The sequence below is a fragment of the Talaromyces rugulosus genome, chromosome III, assembly GCF_013368755.1.
Source record: "Talaromyces rugulosus chromosome III, complete sequence".
NCBI classification, from domain to species: Eukaryota; Fungi; Ascomycota; class Eurotiomycetes; order Eurotiales; family Trichocomaceae; genus Talaromyces; species Talaromyces rugulosus.
In genome coordinates, this window is record NC_049563.1 from 3,406,221 (window position 1) to 3,424,191 (window position 17,971).

Below are 17,971 nucleotides of genomic sequence, written 5' to 3' on the forward strand. Positions count from 1 at the left end.
ACGCTATAATCTAAAAATGGCCGACCAACTCCACAGCCAACCTCCCTCCTCGCAATACTACCTCCTCTCCTACCCAGCTCCGCACGTTCTGCTCGTCACCATCAACCGCGAAAAACAACGCAATGCACTCAACTACCAAGCCCACTGGGACGCCGACGCCATTTTTCGCTGGTTCGACAAGGAACCTTCCCTGCGCGTCGCCATCGTTACAGGGAAAGGCTCCAAGGCTTTCTGTGCAGGCCAGGACTTGATCGAGCAACGCTCGCGCGCGAGTGCCGCTGCAGAGGGGGATCAAGAGAAGCAGAGAGGACTATCGCACCCGTCAGGTGGGTTTATGGGATTGAGTCGACGAAGGGGTAAGAAACCTGTGGTTGCGGCGGTGAATGGGTTCGCGTTGGGTGGCGGATTTGAGATTTGTTTGAACTGGTGCGGTTTTCTTGAGTAATTTTTTTGGTTGAAAAACAGGAATTGACAGGAAAAAAAATAGTGATATGATCGTGGCATCCCCAACTGCAACTTTCGGTCTCCCCGAGGCCCAAGTCGGCCTGTATGCTGCCGCTGGCGGTCTCGCGCGCATTACGCGCATCAGCGGTCTGCAGATTGCTTCTGAAATCGCCATGGCGAACCGGAAACTCACAGCGGAAGAAGCACACCGATACCTACTCGTCAACAAAATCAGCAAAACCCCAGAGTCCGTGGTCGACGAGGCGATCGAGCTGGCCCTCAAGATCTCGAATCTATCGCCAGATTCGGTTATTGTGACCCGTCATGGTATCAGAGAGGCGTGGGAGAATCCGAGCGTGGAGGGAGCGACTATCAGGACGCAGCAGGAGTATTTGGAGAAGCTGGTTGAAGGGGAGAATTTTGCGATTGGCGTGAATGCGTTTGCGGGCAAGAAGAAGCCGGAGTGGGTGCCGTCGAAACTTTGAATCAATAGATATCAAGTGATATTTAGGATTATTTGACGGAATAGATTAAGGTAAAATTTTTGGACATCGAAAGAACAATTGGCCCCGATATACACCAACAACAAATCAAAGAAGAATAGAGATCAGTAATAAGGACCAAGGATGTCTTTACAAATGCCATTTCTTTTTATCAACTTCCCGCCACTCTTTTTCATTCCAGACTTGTACCGTTTTATTTGTTTGTAGTTTTCCGGTTTGGGGAAATACGGACACAATTGTTCACGCAGGCTCTTCACTCAAACCGGAAGTTTGTGTTTTTGATATTGGTACTCTGTAAACTGATGAACCTTCTCGCTGACCCTTTCAGGTGCCACCCCGGTAAATAATCTCTAAACTGAAGTGTAGAGTAGCGCGATGTGGTATATATCAATTAATGCTATACAAAAAACTCAAAAACACTCGCAACAATATTCTCCGGCCGTTCTTCCGGAATATAATGCCCCGAATCCAACGCTCTCCCCTCTACTGTCGAAATAGACACCTTTTTCCATTCAGCCACAGCGTCAAAACACTTTTCAATAACACCATGTGCGCCCCAAAACACTTGCAACGGACACTGTATATGCCTGCCTTGCTCAATATCCCGAGCTGCCTCTTCCATATCAACCGTACTCGAGGCCCGATAATCCTCACACATGGCATGCACCGTCTGAAAATCCTTCAAATTATTTTCGTATTCTGCCAGACACGCGGCTGTAAAGGGTTCCAACCCGGCATGTCGCCCGCCCATAAACCCTTGAACCCAGGCCTGCGGGTTGGCAGTAATCGTGTCCTCTGGAAAAGGTGCATCCTGCACGAGAAAGAACCAATGAAAATACGCCTTTGCGAAGACAAAGTCGGTTTGTGTGTACATTGCCAGCGTCGGGCATATGTCCAGAAATATCGCTTTTTTGACTCGTGCTGGATAGTCAACACACAGCCGGTGTGCTACTCGTGCGCCTCTGTCGTGTGCGCATATATAAAATGATTTATTGTCGTTGTTATTAGTTCTAGGACATAGCTCGTCCATAACCCGTACCGCGTCTCGCGCCATGGCCTTTTTCCCATATCGCACATGCCCGTCACCACCGTCAGGCTTGGACGACCGGCCGTATCCTCGCAGGTCCATGGCTACGACAAAGTACCTTTGCGCGAGATCGTCGGCGATGCGGTGCCAGATGTGGTGCGTCTGGGGGAATCCATGCAGCAGAAGCACCACCGGGCCAGAGCCGCCGTGGACGCCGTGGATGGTGATGTCGGGCTCGACGGGGATGTTGAAGGTGGTGAAATTGTCGAACATGATCGATATTTGTGGGGTTTTCTTTCTTTTGTTTTTGTGCATGCTACTTTTTTTTTTGTTGCTTGTGCTCTATTTAATGTAGTTACATGGTGGATCCCGAGACGGTAGAAAGTTCACCCTCGGTACTTCCGGATTTGGTAATATTATTTTACCCCACCATGTTTAGGGCTATAAGTCGTGTCTAATTTTGTTAGTTCAAGTAATTTATTTTAGTTACACTCTCCGAGCATTATTTTTTATCTATCAATTGATATATGTGGCTACATGTATGAGTCAACTAGTAAAACTTCGGATGAAACCCCGTGGCCGTCCTACTAGGATGTGTATACGTTGAACACCTTGTGGGCTGTCGTATAAAACATTTCAATTGACGCAAATAAATCGATGGTATTAACGATGCTTTCAAACAAAATGGAAACAGTTATTGGTCTGTAGCAGTAGACATATGATAGTTTTCAAGTCTCTTCAAGACTTCAGAGACAATACTGACAGTGTAATTTACTTTTACATGACCACATTCTGCATTTTTACCTGAACAAAGTATTTTTTAAAATACTCCCAGACTCTTCTTTTGAAAAAAACAAGCATCCGATTAATTTAAACTAGGAGGTTTAGAAGAAACTTATTGTTTCAGGAGACCGTATAGAGTCCGATTCACACTCTCCGAGTCATACTCGGAGTCAACCTTAGAGTCACCATCATACCTTTGGGTCATACTTTGAGTCATGTTTTCTTATTTAAATATCGCCATGTTCTCTGTTTTATCATTCTCTTTTTTTTTTCCCTCTTCTCAACCTGTGAAAAGCAAGTTTTCTTCTTCCTTTGGAAAGCTCCCACAGATAGGCTGGATACCTTATAACCAAAATGGCTTATTTTGACAAACTGCCGAATGAAATTCTGCAAAGCATATTCCGTGATGTACTTTATCATTTGCCTCTGGTTGTCTTTCTTTTCTTACTTATACCTCACAGGTCGGAGACACATCATTGGAAGATCTAAAAAGTTTATCCAAAGTAAACGATAAGTATAGGTGTATTGCGAATACAATCCTTCACCGAACCAAGCTCATCAAAATATCTACTCACGAAGATCTACTCGAAGCAATAGCAAACTTTGAAAAAGATCAAGATACATTGAAAAATGTTCGGCGCCTCAGTGTCTGCGGTCTTATGTCCTTAACAGACAAAGAAAAGGTGCAGATATTGGATAGGTTAGGGACACACCTAGACGATGATAAGTCAAAGAGAGACCAAGCCGATGCTTACCAGATTCGTTCTGAGCTTGGACCCATTTATACGCCTGTGACATGGTCCGCGTCAGAAGAGCAAGTTAACGAAGGCTGGGGTCCTCTCGCTTCAGTGATTGAAAAATGCAACAATCTCACCGACCTTATTTGGAGCTGCGAGAATCAGTTTCCGCCGTGTCTCTTGAGGGCCATTGAGCGAAAACATCCAAATTGCCGACTGCACCTCCGACTATTCCGCTTTCACAGCCTGACAGCTTCTGGCGAGGTAGATGGCTACGAGCGAGAACTCGTTGAGTCGTTTAATTTGCACAGTATCAGTGTGAGACCGTTCCCGAACGGATTGAATGGCAAGCCCGATTATAACATGGATGCCTTTTATCATGTGCTTAATGCGGCGCCAAATCTAAAACATGTCAGCATTCTTCCTGCAAGTCAATCGGAAGAACTGGGTCGCAGTTTAGCGGAGGATGATGGGTGGAAAGGATTCCAGCCGCCTTTGAGGAGCTTGGAAGAAAGATCTCTCTCCTCACTCATGCTGCTCTATGGTCATGAACTGAAAGTAGAGGATCTATCAAAACTGTCCAAATACACCGATCTGTCCAAGATACGCTTCTTGACCCTTGAAGGTGTGACTGACCCCGAGGTTTTCACTTATCTTAGTAAAAATGTCACTTTTGCATCTCTCGAGATGCTTGATATACATTCGTGTCCGCAAGGTGATAGGGGTGATAGTACATCATTTGCTGCTGCATTTAGCTCCCTCTTAAACAACCTAGAGCCCCTGAAAGATGTTCGTCTGTCGGGGTATCTAATGAATTCTTTGGTTGAATCGGTCGTGCGGCGACATGGTCAGACCTTACTCAACATGACCTTGCACCCTCTGGATGATAGGAGGAGTTTGTGCGGATTGTACTGTGTAGGTGCATATGAAATCAACCTAATACAGTCCTATTGTACTGGGTTGAAGCATCTAAAAATTGTTCCGCAGCCCTTTTTCGCCCGCCGAACCGGCACCACTTTATTAGACAAATACTATTTTTGTGAAGTTTGTCCGGATCTGCACAGTCTCCGAGAATTAACCCTACACTTTGAGGATATGAGAGATGTGGGAAGGGAATATCCTGTCACATTTTATCCCTCTAAAGAGACATTTCACAGTGCCGTTGAAGAAGTCTGGAAGATGATACAGGAAAGGAAAGAGAAGCCTTTGAGTGCACTTCACGCGATAGCCCCTGCCGGTGTAAGCCATTCCAAATCCCTTAATATTCAATCCAGCTAATGTATAAAAGCTCTGTGTTTTTACAAAGACCTTGGGCACGAGCGACAAGGAATCCTCGATACCAATCAACGGACATGATAAGAGACCGACTTATAGAACACACGAATACATGTTCCGCGCCCTCCCAGGAGCAGATTTTGACCTTGAGTGAGTGGTGTGAAGTGTACTTGTACATTTTCCGGGGCTGTTTCGTGTATACCCAACGATCCCACCAAGCTCATGCAGCGTTCATGCCAGACTCGGCTATACCTTTGGGTGTATCGGCTGAAAGTTGACGCGATGGGCTAGCTGTACACCCTGGTTTTCTTTTTCCCCTTAAATGTGTGTTAATGCCCATACCCCATTAGATAGAATGCAAGATATTTTTTACACCATTGACCATCATTGATAAACCTTGCAAAAAAAAGAAAAGAGTAATATTTAAAAAGAAATGCCGACTCCCAAATACAACATCGCCTCTATTCCCGCCGACGGCATCGGCATCGAAGTTGTCGCGGCCACCATCAAAGTAATTGAACATCTGGCGCAAACGCTCAAGACGTTTGAAATCGAGTTCACGCATTTTCCATGGGGCTCGGATTATTACAAAAAGGAGGGCAGGTACCTGCCAGACGATGTTTTGGATGTTTTGCGGAAATATGATGCTTGTCTGTTTGGCGCTGTCGGTGCGCCTGGTGCGTTTCTACCCACCTTTTCTTTTGTACTGCTATATATAATGAAGAAATACTAAATAATACCAACAGACATCCCCGATCACATCTCGCTATGGGGCCTCCTCCTCGCCCTCCGAGGCCCCATGCAGCTATACGCCAACGTGCGCCCCGTCCGGCCATTTCCCGGCACTCGCGTACGCTTCGCCGAGTCCAAACCGTCAGACATCGACTGGGTTCTGGTGCGCGAGAACTCTGAAGGCGAGTACGCTGGCCAGGGAGGACGCAGCCACCTGAACCAACCCTGGGAAACAGCCACCGAGGTCGCCATCTTCACGCGCATCGGCATCGAGCGCATCATGCGCTTCGCCTTTGAGACGGCGCGCTCGCGGCCACGCAAGTTACTCACGGTTGTGACCAAGAGCAACTCGATGCGCAACGGCATGGTGCTCTGGGACGAGATCGCGCGCGAAGTCGCTGCGGACTATCCAGACGTGCAGTGGGACAAGATGCTGGTTGACGCGATGACGGTGCGCATGGTGGTCAAGCCCGAATCTCTCGATACTATCGTGGGCACGAACCTGCACATGGATATTCTGTCAGACCTGGCTGCGGCGCTGGCCGGCTCGATTGGTGTGGCACCCTCGAGTAATCTGGACCCAACGCGCAAGAATCCGTCCATCTTTGAGCCGGTGCATGGGAGTGCTTTTGATATCACGGGCAAGGGTATTGCGAACCCCGTGGCGACGATCTGGTCGGCTGCAGAGATGCTGCGCTGGGTTGGAGAGGCGTCTGCGGCTGATACCCTCATGACAGCTCTTGAAGAAGTCTGTAGAAAGGGCGTGTTGACTCCTGATCTAGGTGGCACAGCCACGACTGAGTCGGTGGCTACGGCGGTCTGCAAAGAGATTGAAGTTATTGCTGCGACGAAATAAGACAAGAACGTATATACCATTACTCTATCAAAAATCTTGGGTCCTATTTATATATTTGCACATCGAATACATAGTATTTAGACAGTATCACTCGTTCACAAGTCCTTGGGTTTAAACGGGCGGCTGCTCCTTTTCAAGACATCCCGGGCCGACTTCTTGGGCGGATTGGGCGCATTGGTCGTGGTGTTGTATGTGGCATCTGGGTCCAGCACTTTCCACTGTACAGTTCCATTGCCCTGTCTGTAGGTACTCTTCAAGGGGCCGTCTGTCTTGTATCCTGGGTGAGCTTTTAGCTTGCCAGTGGCAATATCACGGCCGCCAATAACACGCTCGAAAAGGGAGAGAGCAAGCAGAGGCTGGTAAAAGGGGACTTCGTGGCCGCTTTCATACACCCGCACAAACGCAAAGTGTCCGGCCTGGCGCACTTGTCCGTGCACAATATCGTCATCCGTGGTGATGTTGGTATATCCAGCGCTGCTAAAGTGAGGGGCACCCACTGCGAGAGACACAGCTTCACCGCCTAACCAGTTGCAGTTGTAATCAGCATCGCCAGCATACATAACAACGGTAACGCCTTGCTTCAGTAACTTGGCGACATCCTGGGTAGTATGCGAAAGACGACTGTCATCGCCTGTTGATGAAAAGGCCTGGTAGACGGCATTGCTGCTTTCGGTAAAGTTGACATAGGCTCCAATTGCAGCTTGGACAGAGGCCGTGTTTAGATAGTCGACGTAGAACTCGTACGGAAACGGGTCCGGAGTCAGCTCTCTAAAATCATATTCATCTCGCCCAGCATAGATGTCGTAGATTGACTCCACTTGATTGGCACAGAAAGAGTCAGCCGTGCTGCAAATCTCGTTGGTACCGCGAGCTGCGCAATCGAGAAGTTGTGAAAGACAGTTCCCAGGGCCGTACACGTTGTTGTACAACAATGAGCTGATGGAGTCATTGTAGGGGAGATAGTCATATGTATTGCCAGGGTAGACCTGCAAATGTTAGAAACTAGGCACACACGGGAAAATTATTTAGGGAAACAAACGGTAAAGTTGTAGTACGCCTGGTACTGGATGATCGGATCATACCAGCCGTTCCCGATCAAGACACTCTCCAGTTTGATCTTCTTCGCGCCATGCTGGAGGTGTGCGTTTTGCTGTTCGATATATTCGTTGAACACCGGCCCATAATGGCCACCGTAGCTTTCCGTGGTGAAATGGAAGCCTTCTCTCGAGTAGTGAGGGAAGGCACCCATGAAGCCTTGCAGGGCACGATAAAAGTTCGGTGCGGCATCTTCCGTGGTATTGGCTGTCAAGGTCACGTTGGGGTACGAGTAGGTGCCGCAGGACTTGCCTGCAGCGTACTCAGGGCAGGTGTTATTAGGCAAAGTAATGACATCGGCAGTGGTGTCATCGGTGTATCCGGGGACTGGAATGCTATAGGAGAAACCTGTTTGGGAGGGCTGGTCGATGTATAGCATGTTGCTTGCATTGGACCAAGAGTAAGGGTTGTTGTATACGGAGCCATTGGAGTCGACGCCGCAAGGCCCGTTCTCTTGGAACAAACCGATCATGGAAGAAGAGCCGGGGCCTAAAGAGGGTCATGATGATTAGTACCGCAGTGTCGGAAAGTGTGAAGCTTTACTCACCTCCATTGATCCACACGGTCAACGGAGCATGCTTCGGGTCTTGGTTGCGAGCCTCGAAGAACCAGAAGAAAATATGCTGGTCCTCTGCGACATCCACATAGCCCGAGTAGCTCTTCACCGAAGGGTCTGTCTCGCAAATACCTGTCGGGACTTCTTTGTACCGGACAGGAATATCCAAGTAACCTTTGGTCGAGGTCAGATCCTTGGGCGCAGAAACAAACTGGGCCGAAACGGCGGCGCTCAGCGAGAGAGCCAACAGCAAGGGCCGCATGGCTGCCATTTTGAATGCAATGACTGACAACAGCGAGCAGCGACGGGGAATCGTGGAGGTTTTTATTAGGCCCGGAGTGGGCCTAATAATTATTAATGGCGAGCTGCAACCTGCACGACCGTAGCAGGAATGCTGTTAGCGCAAGGCCGGACTGAGGCTTGTTTTGTTTAGTTCGTGCATGTTGATTGCTACATGTTGGCTCCTGATCCAACACGCTGATAAGCCGGTCCTGCGGGATTCGGCTGGAGGAATGCCGATCATCGTTGCTTTTATTTTTTTGTAGGGAAAACCGACACCGAAAGCAAGTGGAATAACACCCATTGATGGGCTTGGTGATACAAGGAAGAAAGAATCACCAGTGCAAATGTCAGTCGGTGACTTCGTCAGTCCGGGGAGGCAGTCGCGTGCTATCGCGGCGGGGTCCACCTGCCCGGCCTGATCGGGAAGGTGGTACGGGGTGCTGCTCCTCTTTCATTTCTCTTCGCTATTATTACTACTACGATCAACGATTAATCTAAGCAATGCTAATTCTGTCAATTAAACTTTGTTCTCGCACTGAATCGATATCGACAGCACGGTATTCCCACCGCTGGAAGCACGGCACACCGAAAGCCGCGCCCTGAGCGTTGATAGATGCAGCGTCATGTACCAATCGTCTCCGGAAGGCAGAGAAGCTGAGCGACTGCGATTGTATCATGACAGACCCGAGCGAGAGCTTGCTATATACAGATATGCTATATACAGTGCCCTCTATACAGCGGACAATATTATCGACCTATGACTGCCAATGCTTCGGACAGGCACACAATTGAGATGAGTTTACAGCGGATGGCATGGAAAATGTTGAATAGCTCTCCACACGGAATAATTATATTGTCGACTATGAATATGGCACAGCATATGACTAACCGGTACCAGAGTTCCCACACCCATTTGGGGTTATTACCAACGTATTCCCGCTGTCGAATGGCGATCAGATCAAGTTCATGCTCTCTCTGCAGCCAGTCCACCTTAGGCTGGACAGTCTAGACAACTCAAAGGTCTGAACTTATGGTCATTGCACCTAATTCGGTTGGGTAGAGCATCAATTACGAACAGCAAACCCAATACTCGCTCAGTCGAAAATTATCTTCGGCATATACATGCAATGCTACGAGACTGGCCTAGTTCAGACAACCTATACAGGCGCAAGAGCAGAGTGTATCTTGATTATTTCATGCAGCTTTCTACTTCATCCCTAACACAGTCCCTCAGGCCTGCTTTCTTTCCAAGGATGATGGTTTCGAGATTGAGTCAATTGCCTTCCGAACTCAAACTTGTCCTTGGAGCTATGTTACTGGCAACTCTCCTCTTCAACACTACCGCATCAGCACCTAGTGGTGTGTCCACGGCTTTCTTTTCTGAGAAAATAATTCACAGTCATAATACAAACGACCTAGTGCGCGAGGAGCTCGCCTTGGTCCTTGGAAAGATAGGGGAACTATACCGTTCAATTGAACTAGTGGGCGAGACGGTCCATCACAAAATGGCCGCTTCTGAGAAGTCCAGGACCTAGAAACATGAGGAGCAGTCAAGCGAAGAGGGCATGGGGTCTATCTCTGGCTTTCATGGTTATGGATTGCTTTGTTTTTATATAAGGTCCATATGAACTCCCCAAACCAGCCAGGGGTCGCACAGCAGTATTCGGCATAGTCGCTGTTAATACTAGTCTGTCTGGAACATTGATGTTTTTTTGGCTCGAAGGTATGGTATCATCATATTATGGACACAGCCTGGTCAGCATATATTGGTTTGTTATCCGGCGCACTAATAGTCTGATTGTACAAAATTTATCGCCACAAAGGAGGGATAAATTTAACCACCAAGATGCAGATAGTTCTATTATTGTCATTCAAAGTACTTCAGTAGTATCTCCGAGTCTGGAAATCCGAGTTCTACGGGTCCACGATCATTGCCTGATTGGCTGATCTCGGCGGCAACACAAACAACAAGGCTGATTTATCCTTGCGGCGTCGCGAGCGCCTACATAGCGACAGGGGTTGGTCCCACTAATGCATTTCGCTATTGGCAGGTAGCAGCGTTCAGGCTCAAACCATATCCACTAAATGTGATACTTTATGCACGCCAGATTGCGCCTTGAAAACAGCGCTGTGTGCAGGGCCAATCCGATTCACCCCAGGACAGCTGTTTGTGTCACAGAGAATCGTGGCACCTCTGGGCTGAATTCTGGAGGCAGATCTACTTTTCAGACCGGTATTAACGTAGGAAATAAGTAGTGGCCATATCCACATAAATAGCCTACACACACTTTTGCTAAACTTTGTTCAGTTGACCAAACCAAACACTACTAGCATATTTAAGAAATGGTCTTTTTACATCTGTTCAGCTTTGGCGAGTTACTTGGCCAACTTGCAGCCAAAATTTCTTCTATTATATCACACTTGGAAGACATTTGGTCCCAATTTGCCCTCTGGATTTCACGCCCAGGTAAGCTCAAAGTCTCTCCAGTACTGGAGGTCAGTTAGGCTAACCAAATTAGATATTCTTGCCATTATTACCGCTTGGTGGATCACTTTCACCGTTGTTATGTGCATTTTAATGTGCCTTGGGTTTGGACCTGCTGGAATCATTGCTGGTCTGTTTGTTGCTACCACTTCACCTGTGGCTTATCAAAACTAACAATCACTTAGGCTCCCTAGCAGCGGGATTTCAGTCGTTTATGTACGGTGGTTTCACTCCAGCTGGCGGGATATTTGCTACTTTGACGAGCATGGCAATGCTGGGCATGTTGATGCCCCCATTTGCCATCATGGCGGCGGCGATTGCGACGGGGGTGGCGGCAGTGGTATGGAAACTTGGAGTCGGAAAATGAGCGTTTTTGATCGCAATGTATCTTCTGATAGGTACAGCAAAGAATCTTCGTCAACCTTGAGGTGGGTATGAAGTCGGAAACTATGGAGCTCAAGTAACTTGAGCAAGAAGATTCTACTGTTAGTAAATGACGAGTACTTGGGGTTGTCGACGTGCTCGTCAGACAATATTCATATGGATAATGATATTTCTAAAATACAAGTAGACTCTGAAAGAGGGGATAGGAAAAGCTATTTTCGACATCTACTACACAATCGGCCGAACCGCGGAGGCGCAATCCCCACATTTCGAATGTACCGAGGTCTGGGGACCATCTAGCGTACCATGGCCCCGGAAATATAAAAACCATGGACAGCCATTGAACTCGATAAACAAGGGGAATTTTTGTTGTATGCAAAACCTCAATCATGTCTTTGGCAGGAAAGCAAACCCCGGTCATCATCGGAGTAGGTGACATTAGAAACGCCTCAACAGGGGTGGAACATGCCCGCGAGCCCGCCGAACTTATGCTGGATGCGATCCGCCAGGCATTGCAGGACACTGGATTGAACTCCATTGAGGAGCTGCGTTCGCAGATTGACAGCATCGACGTGGTCAGAACTTGGACTTGGGCATACGGAGATCTCCCCGGTTTGTTGGCAGAGAGACTAAACATTCCACGTCCGCCGAAACGCAAAACCTATACCGAGAATGGCGGAAATCAACCAGCCAAGATTTTGGATGAAGCTGCTCGTCGGATCTCGCAAGGAGAAATAAAAGTTGCATTGATCACCGGTGGAGAGGCTTTGGCTTCATGTATTCCTTCAGACTGAGCAAAAAAAAAGAAAAGAAAAAAAAACTCTTGAAGACTTGCTAACTGATACCTCCAGTGACTGCATGCTCAAAGCAAGGCGAATACCCACCACCCGGTTGGACAGCGGCTGACGAGAATTTCGAAATATTTTCTCCTTCGGAGAGACGTCACGGTAAGTCCAAATCCTTAAAATGAGGGGAAAGAATCAGAATTGCTAATATGCGGCTTAGGGAATCCATACTCAATGGGCGCGCCGATCCAAGTGTACCCTCTATACGAAAACGGTTTCAGGGCTCATCGTGGACAATCAGCTTCTGGGAATAACAGCGAATCGGCTCAGTTGTATGCCAATTTCAGTCAAGTTGCCTCCAAGCACCCTTTTGCATGGAGTTACGGGAAGCCTCCTCTGGGGACCGATGCGATTGGGAACGTGTCCGAGGCGAATCGAATGATATGCTATCCTTGTATGCTGGCTTTTCCCCCTTATTGACTATTTACACTAGCTGACCAAGGTAGACCCTTTGCTTATGAACGCATTCAACATGGTCAACATGGCAGCTGCGTGCGTGTTAACCTCTACAGATGTTGCTCGCAAACTCGGTATCCCCGAGAGCAAATGGATTTATACTTTGGGTGGTGCAGGTACCAAAGAAAGCGACATTTGTAAGAATATTACATCTGCTGTGTTTTTGTTTTCTCTGCTGATGAAATCGTAACTAGTCTGGGAACGTCCGAACTACTATTCCAGTCCCGCTATTTCTCGTTCTATAGATGAGGCTTTGAACGTTTCTGGTATCAAGACAGACGATGTTGATGTTTTTGACCTTTATTCGTAAGTACTACTATCCGTGCTGGCTTTTCGGTTGAATCACCTAACAGCGAATAGATGCTTTCCCATTGTTCCCAAGCTGGCCTGCCACCATTTGAAGCTCGATCCATGCAACCCTTCAAAACCGATAACCGTTTTGGGAGGCTTGACGTCTTTTGGAGGAGCTGGAAATAATTATTCCATGCATGTACGCAATCTATACTACTTTTGTTTCCTTTTGTGGAAATAGTTTGCTAAAAGTTCAGCAGGCAGTTACAGAACTAGTCCGGCGACTCCGAGACCCGTCACGCCAGGACAAGATAGCTCTAGTACTCGCTAATGGCGGCGTTTTGTCGTATCAACACGTCATTTGCCTGTCGAAGGATCCTCGCCATGATGGACGGTCTTATCCAGAGAAGAACCCTCTGCCAGAGAGGATCACCGACGTACCCATCCCGGCACTTACAGAGCATGCCGAAGGAGAGGCAACCATTGAGGTAAAATAATTACGCTATAAATCACTTTTTTTTTTCGTAAAGGAAACTAACCAAATGGCTAGACATACACTATTGAATACAACCGGGACGGGTCTCCCGCTGAAGGATACATCATTGGCCGTTTGAAGGACAGTAGTAACTCTCGGTTCCTCTCTGTTACAGCAGACCAAGACAGCCTCCAGCAACTAGCTGCTTTGGCGTCTTCAGATGAGCCCATTGGAAAGTCCGGGTTTGTCTACGTAGAAGACAAGCCGGAGGTTGATCCGAAGGAAAGGAAAAATCTATTCATTTTTGGAAAGAGAAGTACGAAATTGTGATCTCGTACTTTACATACACTCATAATATATATTTTTTTTGTTTGGGAGGCACATGCACTTTTGGGAGGTACGTTTTGGGAGGCACCGTGGTACTTTATATACTCGAGCATATATACACAAACATACAAAGCAGTTTTTTTCTCTTCTTCTCGTTCTAGCCGTTAATCTCCCACAAACGAATCTTGCCCTGCTCATTCGCCACGGCCAAGTAATTGGACTGCGGCGCAATGGCCACTGACGAGACACGGCCAAAGGGCGTGTTGGATGTGGGCCAGTTTCTGTAGACAGTGCACGACGGCAAGTGGACTATATTCGTTAGATTGTACATATGTTATAGAAGGTAAAAGGATAACCTACCAAGTCGCAACGCATCTCGCTTCTGTCGACTGGCCATGACCATGAACTGGCCGTCTGGCGCAAAGACAATGGTCGTAATGGACGTGACGAGCTGGTCGAGAGCACGCACTGGGGTGGGATTGCTGGGGACGGCGTCCTGGATGTCCTTGGGCTTCTTGGACTGCTCAACCTGATGGCCAACGGCGCCCTGCCATGGCTTCCGGTCATAGACATTGACAATACCACTGGAGCTGCCAATGGCAACCCAGCGATCACCGCCGAGATGAGGCCGGCCAGACAGTCCACCCAGAGCAATGATAGTAGTGCCCACAGCACCAGCGTCCGTCCAACGCGCGACAACGCGGCGCTGCTGGGCGTCCCATTCAGATACCTCACCGTTTTTGCTCGCAACGACCATACCATTGCCATCACTCCACCAGGCGAAATCAGCCACGCCGCCGCGCCCGTCAACACGCACTTGCGAGATCCATTGCGCCGTGGCGGCGTCGTACACATTGACCACGCCGCCTCCCTTGCGCCCCGTGCCTACGAACCCGACATATCGCCCACAAGGGGAAAGTTTGAATCGCTCCATGACTTTTTGTTCTTCCTTGCGGTCTGCTGTCGCATTGATCTTTTCGACTTTGCCTGTGTCCAGGTCCCAGACGTGGAAGTAGCGACGACGGCCAGCGGCAAAGATCCGGTTGCCCGTGGGCGGCGCGAACGCAGAGGTATAGATAGGCGTGCGTCGGATTTGCAGTGAGGTCAGGAGGTTGTTTGGCGTTGGCGCATGCGGGGAAATATGGTGCAGCCAGAGTGTCGACGCAGCACCTGAGGATAGAAGCAGCGGATGATGAGGGTGGAAGGTCAGGGAGTCGATGGCAGACTGTTTTGTTAGTTTAGAGATTTGAAAAAAAACAAAAAAAAAGGACTGAAAACTCACTGGCTGAACACCGCCAACATCTTTCAATCGCTGAATGTCAATAACTTCCTGGCGCAGGTTTCTCCGTCCGCCGCTCTTGAGCTCTTCGCTTCCTCTGATCAAATCGCCAGCACCCTGGAGCAGCCTGGCCAGCGGCTGCACTGACAGGTCCGCTTCGTCGTCGGTATCCATGCCATCCTCCTCTTCACTAGACGCATTCTCTTCCGAGTCATCATCGCTGCTGTTGGCGGTCTGTTTCCTTCGTTTGCTGTTAACTGCAGGGTTTGCCCATCCTGGCGTGGGATGAAGTCGCAGGTACTGTCTGCGCAGTCTTTTGATGTATTCCTTGCCGCTCACAACGTCTTCGGCCTCGGTGTCGCGCAGTTTTCGTAGGCGTTGATGCCCGGCAAGCGATATCGCCATGCGCTCGTCGTCGCTGTCGGCCCATACTGCTGGTTCGTTTTGATCTTCGTCGGATTCGGGTGTGCCTGGCTGTAGCACGAGAGCGCCAGAAGTCTCTGCGGCGCCAGCATCGAGGAAGAAGAGCTATACAGTCAGTAACGAGGAAATTAAAAAAAATTATAAAAAGGGCGGGAAATACATCAGCATCATCCATATTCGTCATATCCTCCTCATTTTCAGAGCCTTCCCCCTCCGTCTCATCCTGGCCGCTCTTCCGCACGAGATCCGTCGTTTGCTCACCGTGGCGGAGGTGGCTTTTCAGCGCGGCCTGGAACCCATCGTCGTCTCCAAAAAGAAGTCTCTCAAGTTTTTCCTCGGCCTCGTCCTTTTCGGGGATTTCATCGTCGTTGCTGGAGACGTCGTCTTCTCTCGCGCCGCCGACGGTGTCGAACTCGAATAAGCGCCGCGGAGGGTCTTGAACCAAGGACGACGTGCCCTTGTTCTTTGTCTTGCTGCCCATCTTTTGTGCCACTGTCGTAACCGAGATTGATCCCGAAATAATTAGGTCGAACGAGAGTTGATGCGAGGACGCAATCTGTGGGTGTTGCTTTTAATTGAAAAAAAGATATTTTTTTCCCTTGCGGCTCTGCGGAAAGAATTGCGTTAGCGCGGGTGGTGCAGGTGGGGATTGGCCGATAAGATATACGTACTATCAGTTGATATAACATGCACACTGCTATTTTATTTAGTGATTATACGGATTTAATATGAGGAACTAGTTATTCGCAAGTAAAGTAACACACGTATAAATAGTCTTAGTCTGATTTGGATATAAATGATAAGCATGTACACGTCATTCATCATGATCAAAGCAAAGCATCCAACGCCACACAACTCCTACGAAATTTATACAGCATTCGTAAAAATAAAGAAATCATCAAGGCTTCACTTGACTCAACCGGTGGTTACTCGACGACGACTCGGGAAACGAATCGGGGCCGTTGACCACAGGATCGTAATCATCATCGACACTACTAGGACTGTGCATGTCCGTAGAAAGGGGGCTCCTGGGCTTCCCAATCTCCGCATCCTCCGGCTCTGAATCTTCGTCGACAGAGCTGTCATCGTCCCCGAGCAAAGCACGTCGGTGCCGCTCGTCATGGATGGTAGCGTGCCTGGACCCCTCAGTGCTGAATGCGTCGCCTTCATCGTCCACCGTGAGTTTGCGCTTGATAAAGGTGTCCACGATGTAGTACTGCATCGCATTCATGATCAGAGGAAACAGTAGCATCACGAATGTGATTTGCAGTGCCGCGTTTCCCTCTGTCCAGCGGAGGGCCCAGTCACCGACCTTGACAATCACGGGGAACACTTGGATAAGAATAAAGACGGAAAACTTCATCCACAAGAGACCCAAGAAATACAAGATTGCTTGTTTGAACCACCACATCACTTTCGGAGGTTGACCATAGTTGCCGGACTCGATAGACTCGGGCGGTCGTGCGAGAGGGGTGTATAACGCAAGCTGGTTGATAATGAGGAGGACCAGGTAGAGAATCGGGATACCGAGTGTTGTCTAATATACATTAATACACAGTCCCAGATGTAAAGAAAGGGAAAACTCACGTCGATTCCAAGGTTGAGTAGGTAAAAGGAACACGGATTAGGTTGGTATTGCTGCCTGATCTCGAAATGACCGGCAGAGAACAGGGACAAGAGCAGATTGGCCAAATGTAGCATCACCGAGCCAAACACTTGCTTGGACACATCGAACGCCCAGATCTTCAACGGCCGCTGCGGTCTCTCCTTCCACCGTTTATAAACAAGAGACAAAAGCGCCAGACCCCCCAAGGCGCCCTGAACCAGGAGAGAGAAGGGCCCCAGAAGTTGACACTCGCCGTTGCCCTCTGGAGGACCCGGGGCCTGCTCCATCGCACCCAGCGTCGTCGCAATGGCAGCAGAGGAGGACAAGGTCGCCGATGCCAGATTCGTTCTGACTGCTGTGGCCGATGCGATGATGGTGGACCACGCTGGTGCTTCCATGGCGGGCGATGCTACCTCAAAGACGAAGCGCCACGAGACACGAGACACGAGCGGGCGGGGATGACAGGCATGCGCGAGGGAAGCTGTATCGCAGGAGAGGCGAGACCAGAGCAGAGGTACATGAAAGGTTGGCTGCTGGTAAGGTGAGGTGATGGTGACTCCAGTGCGGAGAAGTGCTTCAGGCTTGGCCGCTGGGTCGACCGCGGCGCATGGGCCGTCGACGGTTCGGTGATCGCCACCTCCCCGCCTTGCTTTAGAGATAATAATAATAATAACAATAACTATTACTTACGGCCATTATTGGCCCGCAACTGCACTCTTGCGTCGTGCAGAGGAACCGTCTATTGATTTTAAATAGCCTGAATAGTTTAAGCGTCGGCGGGTATGTAGGGACGGTTATGACATGTCTCATTATCCATTGCCAATAGAAGCATTTGAAATAATAGCGTACAAGCTCAAGCGTCTCTGTCATCTCAGACGCAGACAATACTAGAATACTGGTTACTGGCCCTTTCATCAAGGAAAAAAAAAGAGAGCCCTCATCATGATAATCCATGTCGAATAACTAAACGTTGTGATGTGGAAGGGAAACAAATGGGTAAACTAAAACGCCAGAGACCCAGGAAACCGAGAGAGATATGGACTCCAGAAGACGAGGTGGCCCTGGCACACTGGTCGTCATCCTTTGCTCAAATTCGATGGAACGCGAAAA

At 48.8% G+C, this 17,971-nt stretch overlaps 8 protein-coding genes across 8 annotated transcripts; 4 read left to right on the forward strand and 4 right to left on the reverse strand.

Moving 5' to 3' along the window:
• Positions 1-16: 16 nt before the first annotated feature.
• TRUGW13939_06047 (uncharacterized protein) lies at positions 17-929 on the forward strand (the record flags this gene model as incomplete). Its single annotated transcript, XM_035489204.1, has 2 exons — positions 17-426; positions 488-929. The coding sequence occupies 2 exons, from the start codon at positions 17-19 to the stop codon at positions 927-929; spliced, it is 852 nt and encodes a 283-aa protein (XP_035345097.1).
• Positions 930-1,344: 415 nt separating this feature from the next.
• On the reverse strand, positions 1,345-2,247 carry TRUGW13939_06048 (uncharacterized protein; the record flags this gene model as incomplete). Its single annotated transcript, XM_035489205.1, has 1 exon — positions 1,345-2,247. The coding sequence occupies one exon, from the start codon at positions 2,245-2,247 to the stop codon at positions 1,345-1,347; it is 903 nt and encodes a 300-aa protein (XP_035345098.1).
• A 1,169-nt stretch (positions 2,248-3,416) lies between these two features.
• Positions 3,417-4,923, forward strand: TRUGW13939_06049 (uncharacterized protein; the record flags this gene model as incomplete). Its single annotated transcript, XM_035489206.1, has 3 exons — positions 3,417-4,409; positions 4,482-4,733; positions 4,783-4,923. The coding sequence occupies 3 exons, from the start codon at positions 3,417-3,419 to the stop codon at positions 4,921-4,923; spliced, it is 1,386 nt and encodes a 461-aa protein (XP_035345099.1).
• Positions 4,924-5,202: 279 nt separating this feature from the next.
• Positions 5,203-6,357, forward strand: TRUGW13939_06050 (uncharacterized protein; the record flags this gene model as incomplete). Its single annotated transcript, XM_035489207.1, has 2 exons — positions 5,203-5,446; positions 5,516-6,357. 2 exons carry the CDS (start codon positions 5,203-5,205, stop codon positions 6,355-6,357), a joined length of 1,086 nt encoding a protein of 361 aa, XP_035345100.1.
• Positions 6,358-6,452: 95 nt separating this feature from the next.
• Positions 6,453-8,279, reverse strand: TRUGW13939_06051 (uncharacterized protein; the record flags this gene model as incomplete). Its single annotated transcript, XM_035489208.1, has 3 exons — positions 6,453-7,343; positions 7,397-7,941; positions 8,000-8,279. 3 exons carry the CDS (start codon positions 8,277-8,279, stop codon positions 6,453-6,455), a joined length of 1,716 nt encoding a protein of 571 aa, XP_035345101.1.
• A 3,269-nt stretch (positions 8,280-11,548) lies between these two features.
• On the forward strand, positions 11,549-13,556 carry TRUGW13939_06052 (uncharacterized protein; the record flags this gene model as incomplete). The annotated part of the gene is made up of 8 exons (XM_035489209.1): positions 11,549-11,936; positions 12,011-12,106; positions 12,165-12,398; positions 12,451-12,597; positions 12,655-12,766; positions 12,821-12,950; positions 13,012-13,239; positions 13,302-13,556. 8 exons carry the CDS (start codon positions 11,549-11,551, stop codon positions 13,554-13,556), a joined length of 1,590 nt encoding a protein of 529 aa, XP_035345102.1.
• Positions 13,557-13,710: 154 nt separating this feature from the next.
• Positions 13,711-15,736, reverse strand: TRUGW13939_06053 (uncharacterized protein; the record flags this gene model as incomplete). Its single annotated transcript, XM_035489210.1, has 4 exons — positions 13,711-13,862; positions 13,914-14,778; positions 14,836-15,360; positions 15,416-15,736. The coding sequence occupies 4 exons, from the start codon at positions 15,734-15,736 to the stop codon at positions 13,711-13,713; spliced, it is 1,863 nt and encodes a 620-aa protein (XP_035345103.1).
• Positions 15,737-16,153: 417 nt separating this feature from the next.
• TRUGW13939_06054 (uncharacterized protein) lies at positions 16,154-17,259 on the reverse strand (the record flags this gene model as incomplete). The annotated part of the gene is made up of 2 exons (XM_035489211.1): positions 16,154-16,792; positions 16,843-17,259. 2 exons carry the CDS (start codon positions 17,257-17,259, stop codon positions 16,154-16,156), a joined length of 1,056 nt encoding a protein of 351 aa, XP_035345104.1.
• Between the last annotated feature and the right edge of the window lie 712 nt (positions 17,260-17,971).